At 38.6% G+C, this 14,702-nt stretch overlaps 2 protein-coding genes across 2 annotated transcripts in view; one reads left to right on the forward strand and one right to left on the reverse strand.

The window, feature by feature from the left end:
- Nucleotides 1-14,702, forward strand: part of znrf3 (zinc and ring finger 3) — a 129,917-nt gene that overhangs the window by 33,557 nt on the left and 81,658 nt on the right. The gene's annotated exons all lie outside the window — the stretch shown is intronic.
- xbp1 (X-box binding protein 1) lies at nucleotides 1,574-4,337 on the reverse strand. The gene is given in 6 exon segments (XM_041998567.1): nucleotides 1,574-2,662; nucleotides 2,777-2,860; nucleotides 2,863-2,943; nucleotides 3,061-3,177; nucleotides 3,378-3,474; nucleotides 3,974-4,337. Coding segments are annotated over 6 exon segments (1,185 nt in total). The 5' UTR covers nucleotides 4,210-4,337; the 3' UTR covers nucleotides 1,574-2,092.

Genomic DNA, 14,702 nt, shown 5'->3' on the forward strand with positions numbered 1-14,702 from the left:
TTCTTAACTGTGTTCATTTTTAGAACAGTGAAGCACAACATGTTTGTGCCACTTAAAGTGGTGTGCATCAGCATTTAATGAAGAATGTAGTTTATTGCGGCTTTAGACAGGAAATTTGACATAAATCTTCAGACAAGTGTTTACTCGTTACTCGAGACTCAGCCCTGTGTAAAATCAGGTAGAAGCGAGGTGAGTGTATCAGCCTCTTGCTCAATGATGGTTTTTAATAGGTGGATGATGTAAAAGGTAACAGGGCTGCTCAGATATTACAGATTTTTGGCATTTTTGTAATGCTGAAACTCTTCAAAGTTGACATATCTCCTGTCAAATTAACCAAAATATGTTATTTTGCATAATGCATGAAGAAAGAATTTTAACTGACATACAGCTACGAGCCACTGGAAACTGAAATTAGCCTGTTGTGTCAAAGTAAACCGAAATATGCTGCCTGAAATCAAGAAACCCACACTGACAGATATTTTTCAGTTTCAGCACAGCAGCTGGAAGACGGATTTAACCTTTGCTGTGGTCCCACGTAAGAGACAGGAAACGGTGAATTTGTCACCGCACTCTTTCAGGGTAACTGAGACACAGTTACGTCAAAGGCTGCTGTGGTTTACTTCAGCTTACCACAAGAGACTTAAAATAAGAGGTTGATTACAATAAAATAAAAAAAAAAAACAGTTTCAAGATAATTTGCTGGATTTTATCAAATGCAAAGTAACTGTTGTGAAACATGAAGACAACCCACAAGCATTTCAGTAAAAACAAGTAAAAGTAATGGAGACGTGCTGCCTGGACCTGCTGGTTCAGAATCAGTTACAGTGTAATATCTGAGATCCTATCTATTCAGCTCATACAACAGGCACTCCAGTGGCTTTTGTTCAGTAGGTGGGTATCAGGAATTGTCTCTTATACACAGTGACACTTCATTGTGATTTGAAGAAAGGCCTAAAGGGAAAGGCCTCTTCTGCCTATTCTTCTCATCGTGCCTGAAAACCAAATACTTACTGTCCTATTTTTGTTGGTAAGCAATGCCTGTCTCTGGTTCAACTGCCAGGCAACTCCCAGATGCATTAGGAGTGTTATGTAATGCATGTGGGCCTCCTTCCCAGAAAAGCAGGGCTGTGCTGTACAGGCGAGACAGAAAGTGTAAACACTGTCAGTACATGAGTTGAACTTGAAAAGATAGAAGAGAAACAAAGTGTGACCATAAGACTTAAAACTAGAACAATTCTCAGTAATTAATCAAAGTTTTGAGTACTGGTCATGGTGAAAACTATAATTTGATGGTGTGCTGGGTGATGTTACTTTTGGGGATGTAAGGGAGTAAAATGCAATAACATATGCTGCAAAGAAACCATTATAAGAAATCACAGTTGGAGAAAAGAAAAAATAATTTGCCTCCAATGTCTTATTTATCCTCAGGACTCTGGTAGGCCTTGCACAGAATACATGCCTGTTGCAGAACATTCTAAATCCTTTGTAGTTGCTATAATTTAAAATAAAAAATAAAATAAAATAAAAAAATAAAAAAAAAATAAAAAAAAAAAAAGCAAACTCAGACAGGATGCAATGCAAAAAAAAATTTTTTAATGCAGAAATGAGACTACAAGGAGATCGGTCAAAAATTTAAAGAAAAACATTTTTACATGTGGACATAACTCTGAAGCGAGATACACAAATAAATAAAGTGTAATATTCAAGTGATGGGTCCCCATTACCCCTCAGGAGAGAAAAAAAAAATAATTACAAATACTGGAATCCACCCACATTTCATTCTGATCAGTAAGTGAAAGATTTGTTGGCAATCTTAAATCCTCTATAATGTTACACCAAAAGAAGTCGTCATGAACTCCATCAATGCAGCATCAGCAGTGGTACAGACCTGCTGTCAAAAGCAGATTATGTAATTAACTTTAGCCTTTATATGTTGAACCAGCTTTAAAAAAAAAAAAAAATTAAAATTAAAAATTTAAAAAAATTATGCGACTGAAGTGTTGAATGTTTATTTGTTGCTAAAGCTACACATTAGCTTTCATGTGTATATACACTATGCATGTTAATAACTTTGTGGGTAGAGGAGTTGGATTCAGACACTGATAAGCTGGGGAAAGAGTTCATTAGCAAACATGTCCTCCCAAGTGCTCTCAGAACACAAGGGAGAGGACATGTCGCTGAAAGGGGAAGCAGACCCTTCATATCCAGAGTCGCTGTAGGTGTCCACCAGGCAGGCTTCCTTATCGAGGCTGCCGAGGGCAGGGGAGGAGGCTCCAGAGAAAAAGTCATCCACCTGACTATTACAGGTGGGGATGACCACTTCCTCTGGTTCGTCTTTGATGCAGACAGTCTCCTCCTCTACCACAACCTCGGTAACGGGATAAGCCACCTCGTTAATCTTCTCATTTGTGCCGCTCTCCAAGTCGCTGCTTTGCCCGCTGCTCACCTCCTCCACGGGCTTGGTGTAGATGTGGTCAAAGTGAATCAGTTCATTAAGGGTCTCCAGCTTAACTGATGAGGCCCCCAGAGGTGCAGGTGTGGCGGCAGGTACTGAGTTGCCCCCTCCGACCAGCAGCACCTGCGGCTCCTGGCACGCTTGTTCACAAGATTTGAGGAACAGCTCTGGGTCAAGGATGTCCAGAATGCCCAGTAGCAAATCAGACTAAAGGCAGGGGGGCAGAGAAAGGGATGCAAGATTAGCCTAGTAACCTATGACCCACCTCTAGCATTACAGCAAAGCCTTCTTGGAAACGTGCTTTACAATCTTGTGACTTACCTCATTGTCTGTAGAAACAAGACTATCTGTATCCACTGAGAAGTCTTCAGATTTAGGGACTGCTGGGCCTGCACCTGCTGCGGAGGCACACGTAGCCTGAGTGCTGCGGACTCAGAAGACCCGATCACCAAACCTGCATCGTTCCCAGTGGACATCATAGTCTGAACCTTAAGTATAAGGAAACAAGAATGAGTGAAGTTTTGGAGAAGAAAAGAAAAGAAAAAAAAAAAAAGTAATCTCTGATATCCAGCCACACCACTGCCTTGAACACGTCACAATCCTACCTTTGGTTTAGAGTCAAGGGTGTCCAACCCAAGTCTCTGTCTCAGTTCCTCATTTTCTGTCAGTAGACCAGTTGTTTTTTCCCGAAGCAGCCTGTTTTCAATATGCAATTTCTGATTCTGGGGGGAGTAAAACAGTGAAATTAGAAATTAAACTGCAAAAGAATTTTGTATGCATTTGTGCATTTCACATACTTTAGCAACTGATGGCTTGGAAAATGCTTTAACATTACATCAGACTGAATATTTGTATACTAGGGGCCAGACATTTAAATGAGAGGCCTTATATAGAAACCTGATGACCTCTATAAAGAGCATACCTCTAACTCCAACTCAATGACTTGCTGTTCCAGTTCCCCCATTTTGGCCTTTTTCCTGTCTCTGGCGGTCTGAGCTGCCACTCTGTTCTTGAGTTTCCTGGAAAAAATAAAGGAGGGAATAACAATGACTTGGGGGGAAGAATAAAACAGAATTAACAGATCGTTTCCATGATGCTGACTAAGCCCGTGAACGTGACTTGTGTTCATGGTACTGCGCAATCATCGGCCATGTTCTGCCACGCTGGCATACTTGGATAACAGTGGTCTCTGTGGAAGCAGACCCTGGCCGATCCCGGATCAGCTAAATCTCTGATAGCAGGTTGACAAGCTCGTCCAAAGTACGGAGGTGACAAGATAACGTGAGCAGTTTATCCGCGTTACAGGCCCGTTTTGATAGGGTGGATAAGTGATGCAATATCAAAAATAAAAACCTATGGACCTAACTTGTTAGACCAGTTTACAGTTGTTCCGCTAAATGGATCGATATCTTTGGGCGTGTCTTTCCAAAAATGCCAGGAACTATGGTCTCATTTGCGCTTTCTAAAGGGAAGTTAGTCAGAATAAATTTAGAAACTGTGTATTTTCGTTACACATACCTGCGAAGTGCTTTTTCCTCCGGACTCAAATGTGTGAGCCTCTGTCTTTTTCGTACCGGCGCCCCCACGGACGTGTTGGAGTCGGAATCCGACGACACCTGGTTGGATGTAGCCGGTAAAACGACAGAGATGGGCCGACTGAAGGCCGTCTGTGAGCCGCTTGAAGAGCCGGACTGCTTCCCGGATATCAGGAGCACTTTGTGGGCTCCGCCGGTCCCTGCTGCTACCACCACCATGTTATAATATCCTGTTGACGCTGTCTGGAAATCAGAAATCACCGGGTATCCGTGATAAAGTAGTCGAAACCTAGAGGTTTCCCTGTTTACCCGATCCCCGTCTCTTCTCAACTGCTTGAAAAGTGGGTTGCAACTGCGATCTTTTCTACCGTCGTGGAGACAGCTCATAGGCTCTCGGCTGCTCTGACGCAGTCCAAACGTGAACTGTGATTGGTCACATAGCTGATGCAAGTTTCCATCTGATTTTTCAGACAGTTTACAAAGAAAAAAAATCACATTAAGATCACTCTGTTATTCTCATGAAGGTGTTTAAGTTTCACGTCTCTCGTATGAGTTGCATCAGTTTCATCCAGACTAATTTCACAGATCATCTAAAATTTCCTGTATCCTTTTCTTGTTTTTTTTTTTTCTTTTCTTGTGTAATGTATTTCCATCTGCTTCATCTAGTAAAAACTAACAGCAAGTGAAGACCTTTGGAGCTTAGAATATTTTTAAAACTAATAGCATAGATTCAGCTACATAAGTAAATACTTATTGTTACTTTAATTTTATCTTCTACTTCTTGGCTGGAACGGTTTCCGCATTCTTTTTTTTTTTTTTTTTTTCAAGGGTGGCCAGTCAAACAAATACAACAAGCTTTACAACTTTAATGGTTTCCCTGAAATGTTCACGTCCATTTCCGTGTTCTTGTAAAGAACTTTCACACTCAGGGACTGTGTTGAAATGTCAGATTACACTGACACCTTTTAAACACATTTATGATAAATTTATTGTAGGCGTAAAATTGATTTCACTTTATGGTGATTACACATTTATGATGAGAAAATACCACATAATTACCACAAAAAACACAAAACAACACATTGCTGCAAATCTATCTCACAAAATCAAGTTTTCACTGAGGTTTTGTTTATTTTTGCGCAGGCTGAAAAATAGTGAAAGAGAAATATAACACATAATGCAATGCTTTACAATACAACTAAACTAAAGGATGTGGTGGCAGCTATTGCAGAAATTTAGCAATAACACATTTGCTTAGTTGATCAACACACACGGCGAACCACATATTTTGAATAGAGAGTCTGTAATGATCATTTTAAATCCATAATACACAATACAATTTGCAACTTTTAAAATGTCTCAGCTAACTGTCTGTTCACCTCATGGGTTAATCTTAATTTGTAATGAGGACTGGGTGTTTGTTGACAGAGACTGAGTCAGAAATTGTTTGGAATAAACACAATGGGCAAGCTCACAGATAAGCTCTTATTTACTCTCAAACGGGAATTCACGTTTTTGCAGCATCTAGCCACAGTTAGTGTTTGCAACTCGCAGCCGTTTGCTCTGAAAGTTTGTTACCTTAGCAGAGGTAACTGCAGCAGCAAAAGCAAACAGCAACCTGCTTGTGAAGCTTTACTAGCACTACAGAGTCAACAACTTAGAAAGTGAGAGTCCTGGTTTATGACTGTGTGTGCAATGCTGAAGAAGAAGAACAGGATTTAAACACAGGATGTGCTCAATTTAATGTGCAATAGGTCAGAGCAAATAGGGAAATAAGTGTACCATGAATTTCCTATCATAACTTCCATTTTTTCTGTCAAGGAAGTGAATATATAAAAGGAGATACTGCCACACACCACCCTCCAATACAATTAGATTAAACAGTTATTTCTGACTTGGGAAGTCAGATGGGGATGTCCCATTACAGATGAGGCAAGTACCATATATGCCATGAGGGAAGGCATCTGCTATATTTATGTTGCTGTCAAGTTATGTTGAACCTCAAGTGAAACCGAAGTATGACAACTTGAGAGATGAGAAAATTTCTGCACAGTTTGTTCTGCCAGTGAGTAATGACAGAAACGTAGGGAAAATATGGAAGGTGCCTGTTCGCAGTTAAAAATAAAGCTGTATGTTTGAAATGCAAATCATGTCCACAGTGTTTCCCCACACCTGATAGCAGAATGCCCCAGTGAGCTCACAGCTTTGTTTTAGCCTATACAGCACAGAGTTGTAAGTACTTAATGAAAATCCTCTTAATACAGGATTTGCTTATATGGTTGTAACAATTCAAGAAGCACAATGAATTACCTCTCCTTGAGTACAGTTTAAGGCAAGAAAATTAAAATACTCTTAAAATGTAAAGGTCTCTGCTGCCATAAGTGTTGCAAAAGTACAAAACATGTGAAGAACGCTTGAGGAAGTTTTTAAACTTCATGTTCAGAGAAAAATATTGCCCTGACGAAATCACCTGACCTTTCTGAAACTTCTTATTGCTTGAACACAGCTGCCCTAGACAATAAATGAGATCTTTCATAATTTCTGAGTTATGATTGAGTTGTAAATTATTCTGTGGGTCGTAAAGTTTAAAATACAACTAATATAGCCAGAGAAGGCTGTACTATCAAAATGAAATTATAACTTTGAATGTAAAGCAAAAAAAATTCTTTGTTCAATTAATGAAAAGTGAAATTAACAGACAAATAAATGTACTCCTCATTTTACCTAATTGTGCATTTTTACTGCCATAGCCTGATTTGTTGTTATCCATCATTAATGTTGGTTTTCTGCCAACAAACAGCATACTGAACAGTTTACAGGTGATTTCATAACAGCTGAAAGGGGCTAAAGTTCATCAATCATATAATGTGTTATTTAATTAAGTTTAGTGAATGTAATGCTAATGAACAATTATGAGCAACTTAATCCTGAAGAACATCAACAAGTAATAATGAAGTAAAGTGTCATTTTAACTTTTTAACAAGTATCTCACAGGTGCCAATAAATATCTTATTCTGTAATGAAAAAAGTATATGTGTTGGAATTATTAGCACTTACATTTTCTTATTACCATAACTGAGTCTGTTAAGAACTGAATCATGACTTAAAAGGGATTAACTCTTATTTCAGTTCAATTCAGTGCAATTCAGTTAAAATCAATTCAATTCAGTTAAGTTCAATTCAGTTCAGTTCCATTCAGTTCAGTTCAGTACAGTACAGTTCAGTTCAGTTCAGTTCAGTTCAGTTCAGTTCAGTTCAGTTCAGTTCAATTCAATTCAGTTCAATTCAGTTCAATTCAGTTCAATTCAGTTCAATTCAGTTTAAATGAATTCATCTTTATTGTCATATATTTTTTGTCATTGCACAAGTACAATGAAATGTGTTGTGCATACTACATACATGCAGAGTCCTATATGTGATGGTGAATATTTTGAATTGAATCCTATGGGTGATTGGAAGCCAATGTTGCAAGCGGAGCAGAGGGTGACATAAGAATGTTTATTTGACTTAGTGAGTAACCTAGCAGCAGCATTTTGGATGCTTTGCAAATGGAGAAGGGTCATTTTATTGAGTGATGAAAATAGTGTTACAGTGATCAGTACAGGATAAGATGAAGGAATGAATCAGTATCTCTATGTCTGCCTTGGAGACAATGATCTGGTAATCTTATGTGTGTTGAATGACACATATATCATCTCATTATGATGACCAAATAATGCCCCAAGGTTTCCCACACTTCAGCAAACCAAGAATGACAAGGGCCTAAAATGCTGTATTATTTCAGAAAATAAGTTATCTGGAGCAATGATTAGAGCTTCAGTCCTATCAGGATTTTACTGTAAGAAATTATCAGCCATCCAGCCTTTTATTGCCTTAAAACAATTGAGGGGTATAGCGAGTTTACATGCTACATTTGTCTTAAATGTAAAAAGGAGCTGTGTGTCATCTGCATAGAAATGTGTGAAATTAAAATTGAGTATAACATGTCCCAAAGATAAAATATACAGGGTAGCTAGCATTGGTCCCAGCACTGACAATGGTGGAACACCATAAGTCAGAGGTGGTGTTTGTAAAACGAAACCCTCACAATGGTACAACTAACTATTCATTAAACTTACACATGAAAAAGGGTGACTTTTCAGCAGCTTATGCATGCTGCTGACATTTATCTTACAGATGCTTGACAGGACCAGAGTTGACTCCTTATCTGCCTCTTTTTTTGTTCAACACTTTTTTATCTATTATGAAAAGAACTACAGTTCTTAAATGAAATTATTACACAGTTGAGAAACAAAATATCAAGTGTTAACACAAGACTACCTAAACTAGTGGTACTGGCAGCCTTAAATAATCAGTTACACAACCTGGATTCAGCTAATCTTTTTTAGAGGGACTGTGTGCACAGCCAATCCTGTGCATAGTCTGCTTTATCCTCTGGGTACGGCTCAACCAGTGCTTAAACTCATACCACATCAAAATGTAAACAGGGATACACCCACAAATTCATGAGTGGGGATCCTCCCTGGACTCAACATTAGACTCTGTGATTACAATGGGTGGATCCTCAAAACCACAATTTAAAATGAGAGAATCCCAAAAGTGTATAAAGCCCTTTTATTTCTTCCAGATGAGTACACAACTGTGACATATTACAGAACCTACACATTTCAGATTTAATAAATATATAAATATATAATAAATATAATATAATAATAAATATGACAAATTAGCACCTAAAACTTGATTAACAAATTCTAATTCTGCAATTGTTAATCTCTCTGCTCACAGCTAAAGTAATTCATTTGCATATTTTAAAATGTTCTGCTAATTATTCATGTAAATTTAACACAGCATTCTCCCCTTCACAGAATCCTTATCATCACCCTGAAGGACTTATTATTGTTTTCAGCTAATGGATAGTTTTTCCAGTGAAAAGTCATTTTAAAACGTCTTTAGGTCTTGTAACATTTTGTTGTGTTGGGTTTAAAGACATAAAGAAATGTGTATATTGGGATTAAGTGACCTCTTGAAACATCATTAATATCTTGGACTACCTGCTTTTCACTACATCCAAATTATAAACAGCATTTGTAGATAATTAGATGGGCTGCACTGAACTTAGATGATTAGTTGCTTTTGCAGGAAAGGCCGAGTTTCTACAGTGAATGTATGGCATGCAGGGTAAATAGTAACACCCGTGTGTGCTCGTTGGGGTGGGCTCTGGTGTAAACAGTGGTATTATGGGGAAAAGCTGGGCTGGACAATAAGGGTGAGTGGGGTCACACCCTGGGACAGCAGCCAGCTGCAGGGGGCGGGTGGTGTTGACATGTTTGCATATACCTCCTTCCTATTGAGCATGCCATTTCTTACCCACAGTCCAGTGTGTTGTTTGTGCGGCCTGGAGACTTCCCACATCTTCCACCTCTGCCTCTTGTGCCTGTCTTCTTCTTTTTTCTCTTCTATCTGCCGCTACTCATTTATTCGTTTCTCTTGCCATTTTACATCAAGTTATCATTTACACTTTTCATACCAGTTTTATGTAGGTGTGAACACCCTTGCAACCCTATCAAAGCTAAACTGTTGACACAAGGCAGTGTTAGTACAGCTGAAGCATGAAGCTGCACTAACTCATCCAGCAACACTTACAACTTTCTTGATATATCTGCCAACAGTTGGCTTCATATCTCAACATGTGTAAGTGCACATATACGTGTGCCAAGCAAATGTGCAGATAGAGTGACCGCCACTTTGCATTCACAAGTGAAAAATACAAAGGAGACACTAAGAGATGTCCTTGCTTTTTGATCACACAAACCGTCTTTGTGATGCATTACAAAGATGCTACACTAAATGACATTTTCGATATAAAATCCAGCCAGGGAAACAATGCTTGTTGTCCTTTGCCTTCATAATTGTCTTGGAGTCTTTGCAAGCATTCTGTCCACCCAGATAAGCCAGGCTTTGTTGGTACAGGGCTGACATCGCAGTCTTTTTGTTTGATGGGCCACATTTACTCTGCTCTCACCATACTGACAAACAACCCTGTTTCCAACAACACTGTATGTTTTGATACACAGAGAGACGATTGTGCAGTTTTTCAGCTATCAGATACGGACGTCTGACAAATTACCTAAATGAGCTTTAGAAACTGATGCATGGGTCTATCCTACACCTAGATTGTTATAAAATGAGTCTTGCCTCATTTGCCAGCTTTGCTAATTTGTCTCCACAAACAGGCGCAATGATGAGTGACAAAAATTTATCATGCCAGATGAAAAATTCCATGTGTGCATCCAACATTAACATGGCTGATTTGGTTTTTGCTTGGATGGGTCTGATTGGCTTCAGTATGATGCAAAGCTGGAATGTTGCAACACAGAGGCAAGAAAGAAGCTGCCTGTTCCCAGAAATGATGAAATATACTTTAATCTTCCATTAGTCAGAACCTGCATCTTTTGGCATGATTTTCGCTTCCTCTCGTAATGCCAAACATGTGCACTGATCAGAACAATGTTGTAAAGTAAAAAATTTGTATTTACCTGACTTGTCTCATTCACGCCCTTGTCTGTTCTGCCCATGCAGAAGTCATGTGTCCTACTGCCACCTGCTGTACACATGACCATATTACATCCCTTTTTAAGTTTTTTTTTTTAAATGGATAGTTAAAAAAATTTTCAATGAGATCAGTGACAACTTTCTATTTAATTTAATATTTTTTTAATTAATGCGTATAATAATTTCTTGTACATGAATCAAAGATAACTGTTTTGCTCACTAGTGGAACTGGAAAATATTACAGCTCACATATGACTGATGGTAAAAAAGCTGAACAATATCCCCCCTGCTCTTACCTCAGACAACATTTTATCCAGAGAAACCAGGCTTATTTAACAAATGTTATACATAATGTAATAATCAGATTATTTGATTCCAGTGCACCCTTCCCCAGAGATTTTAACAGATTTTCCCTAAAACTGACAAAACTGCTCCACACCCATCACACATATTTATTTCTTTTTAAAGAAAATAGTTAAAAGATTCATTTTTATTATCTATCTCATCTCAAGCAGGAACTTCTGGCCATCAATCCCCCCTCAGTAACAAAGATAACACATACTGTACATTTCACAACAATGAGAGGCTAATGGTGCAACTAACAGTTACTGCCTGAAACTATCAGCCTCAACTCTACAGTTATACACTTATCTGCTACTTTTCTAGGTCCACCTGTTCAACTGTTTAACACAAATGGTTAAACAGACAATCACATGGCAGCAAGTCAGTGCATTTAACTGAAGTTCAATCGAGCATCAGAATGAGGAAGAAAGAGGACTTAAGTGACTTTTAATGTGGCATGGTTGTTGGTTCCTGGACAGGCTGGTCTGAGTATTACTGAGATCTACTGGGATTTTCACACGCAACTATCTGTAGAGTTTACAGAGAAAAAGAGAAAAAATCCAGTCAGCAACAGTTGGCTGGACCAAAGTACCTTGTTGATGTCAGAGGAGAATTGGCAGGTTTAAGACAATAGAAGAGCAACAATAACCCAAATGGTTAGAAGCAAGGTATACTTCCAACTTTGAAGCAGATGGGCTACAGTGAAAGAAGACTACACCGGGTGCCAGTCCTGTCAGCTAAGAACAGGAAACTGAGGCTACAATTTACAAAGGCTCACCAAAGATAGATGATAAGAAATTGGAAAAATGTTGCCTGGTCTGATAAGTCTTCATTTCAAATTGGGTGTATACAACATGAAAGCATGGATCCATCCTGCCTTGTATGACGAGCTCAGACTGGTTGTGTAATGGTTTGGAGGGTATTCTCTTGGCACACTTAGTACCAACTGAGCATCTTTTAAACCTCACAGCCTATCCAAGTGTTGTTGCTGACCACGTCCACTTTTTATGACCACGGTGTGCCCTGGAACTTGACAATGCTTCTCTTGCATTAAAAAAAAAGAAAAAAAACTCCTTTTATCTTTGTTCTCTTTCATAAAACATACCATTAAAGCAGACGAGAAATTTGGGAGCCTGGGAAATGATTCCATGACTCATCTAATTAGCTGACAAACGTCCTCTGCTTCTATTGCATGTGTGTCAAACCATTCTCATTTGTACAAACCAGCTTTGTCATAGGATTTTTTTCTGACGTAATCTTTAAAGGAAAGGCATTGGTTTTGTTTTCCTGGATAAAGTTCAGAAATTCATAAAGAGCTATAATGCTTCTTAAGAGAAGCCAGTTGAAGTGGTTCACACACCTGATAAGGTCTTTAGAAGTGTACTTGGTGTACCAAGGACAGCTAAATGAGACGATCCCAGACAGGGATTCTCCCACCTGGTCTGGCTTGGAGGTAAACATGCCTAGGAGTATCTGCTCCTCATGTTATTTTTTTAATGGACTTATAACATTGTTATGACTGAGTGGATGCTTTTGGAAAATTGTACACATTAAACTACAGGGGGGGTTTGCAGAGAGAATTAGGAAGTCGTAGAATGAAATGTGAAGTATTTCTGTACAAAAAAATTAGTAAAATAATAAAAAATAATTGATTTAATCAAAGTCCCCATGCAAATGCTCATAAAGCCCCTTCTGGTGCACCATTGTAACACAGTAACATCCCTTAATCTTTCTCCACTTTCAAATGTTGTAGCTAAATAATCAAAGCTGCTTTAGTTTTGCCAAACACAAACTAAAGACTTTCTGAAATACGGCCAAAGCTCAAAGCTGTTGAGATTTGTTGTTAACTGTTATTTTAAAGGCCAAAGAGAGAACTTTAAACACAACTATTTCTATCAAAACATTCAGAAACAAAAGACAGACTTCTGAGGTTTGACCTACATGTGAGCTGAAAGTCTTAAATCATAATGATTTAAGTGATGAAGAGAGAAAGATCTCATTTTGAAGGAAAATTGATTTTATGTGTACTGGACACTGGAGTCCTTTTGATGTCTTCTTCTGTGTAATCTTTCATGTGTGTCAGTCCACAAGCATGCGTATGTGTCTGCTCATTGCCACAACATCAGTAGAAATCAAAATAAGTCTCACAAACATGAAAGCGACCCAGAATAGAGGATGATCTGTTTTCAGTCACGTTGAACCACATTTCTTCTCGACCAGTTCTCAAGCCATCCCTCACTCTGACCGCCAGCTTTCCCTTTCTACTACCATGCAACCACTGGGTGGCACATGTGGCAAAGTGTTGTACTATGTCAGCATGTCCTCTCACGCAAGATTCCTTCTTTAAAACCAGTACGAGTGATATGCTAAATGGCTTTTCATTTGTGGATCTTGGATGTGTGGGATGTGAATCTCTGTGGCATTGTTTTCTTGCCCAGAACGATGATCTGTGGTTGTAGTCACAAGGAATGAAGAAGCAATGGAATAGTGGGGAATGAAAGTGAGGAGAGGGCTGGATAGAGACCAAGTCACCGAAAGTTGTTAATTTGCAATCTGCTGTTTTGCAGTTACATTTAGAGGCAACAATTTGGCTGTCCCACCAAATGTTTCAGTTCAGCCACTGTAGTATTTTTTAACCTTCTGTTTTTCAATATATATTTTAACAAGACTAGTCCACAAATAATTTACTTGAAGTGGACCTGATGTTACTATAATGTATCAAAGCAACCAGCTGCAGAGCTTAAAAAGACTGTTCAAAAGTTAATCCTGAACCGAAGCCAGTGATGTGTTGCACAGTTTAATGTGATCGTAGTTCAAAGATTACCTAAGATTTTCCTTTCTGATCATGTTGATTTATAAAATAAATTTTCAGAGAGCAGTGTTTAAAAAGTATTTCAACTGAGGGAAAAGTCAGTGGTACAAAGAAGAAACAACTGAAGGAACATATATGTAATTGGGTATAAAAAAAAAGAGCAAAATCTCTTAGAAGTAAAGATGGGCAGAAGTTCAGATGTAAAATATTCTATTATCTACTTTAATAAATACTATTAAAAGATTCAGAGAAGGTGGAGACGTCTCTGTGTGCTATTGACCTGGCACAAAATTATTATTGGATGCTTTTGGGTCATTTTGTGGCACTACATTAAAACAGGTAAAATTCTGTCATAGAGATCACAGCATGGGCTCGGGAACATGTTAAGAAATCATTGCCTGTGAGCACACTTCACAATGCAATTAACAAATTCAGGTTCAAGGCTCTGTCATGCAAAGAAGCCAGATGTAAACATAGTCTAGAAAGACTTCTTTGAGTCAAAGCTCATTTAAAATGACTAAAATACTTTTTGGAAATCATGCTGTGCCCACCAAATTTAGGGAGAGGGACCATCTTCCTCATTCACATTAAGTTCAAAAGCCTGCACCTCTTATCGTATGGGCTGCATTAGTGCTTATGTAACTGCTAGCTGCATATCTGGAAAGGCACCATCAATGCTAACATGTGTGTACAGGTTTTAGAGCTACATATGCTCCCATCCAGATCTCAGTCCAATAGAGCAGTTTTGGGATGTGGTGGAACAACAGATTCTCATCATGGATGTGCAGCCGACAAATCTGCAGCAACTGTGTGATGCTGTCATGTCAATATGGAACAAAATCTCTGAGGAATGTTTTCAACAGCTTGTTGAATCTATGCCACCAAGATTTAAGGCAGTTCTGACAGCAAACGTGTATCCAACTGACAAGTGTGCTTAGTGAGTGTATATGGGTGAAGATTTGCATAGTTATACATGTCCTGATGACAAAGTATACAGTTTCGA

This window comes from Melanotaenia boesemani, chromosome 11 (genome assembly GCF_017639745.1).
Source record: "Melanotaenia boesemani isolate fMelBoe1 chromosome 11, fMelBoe1.pri, whole genome shotgun sequence".
Classification (NCBI taxonomy): Eukaryota; Metazoa; Chordata; class Actinopteri; order Atheriniformes; family Melanotaeniidae; genus Melanotaenia; species Melanotaenia boesemani.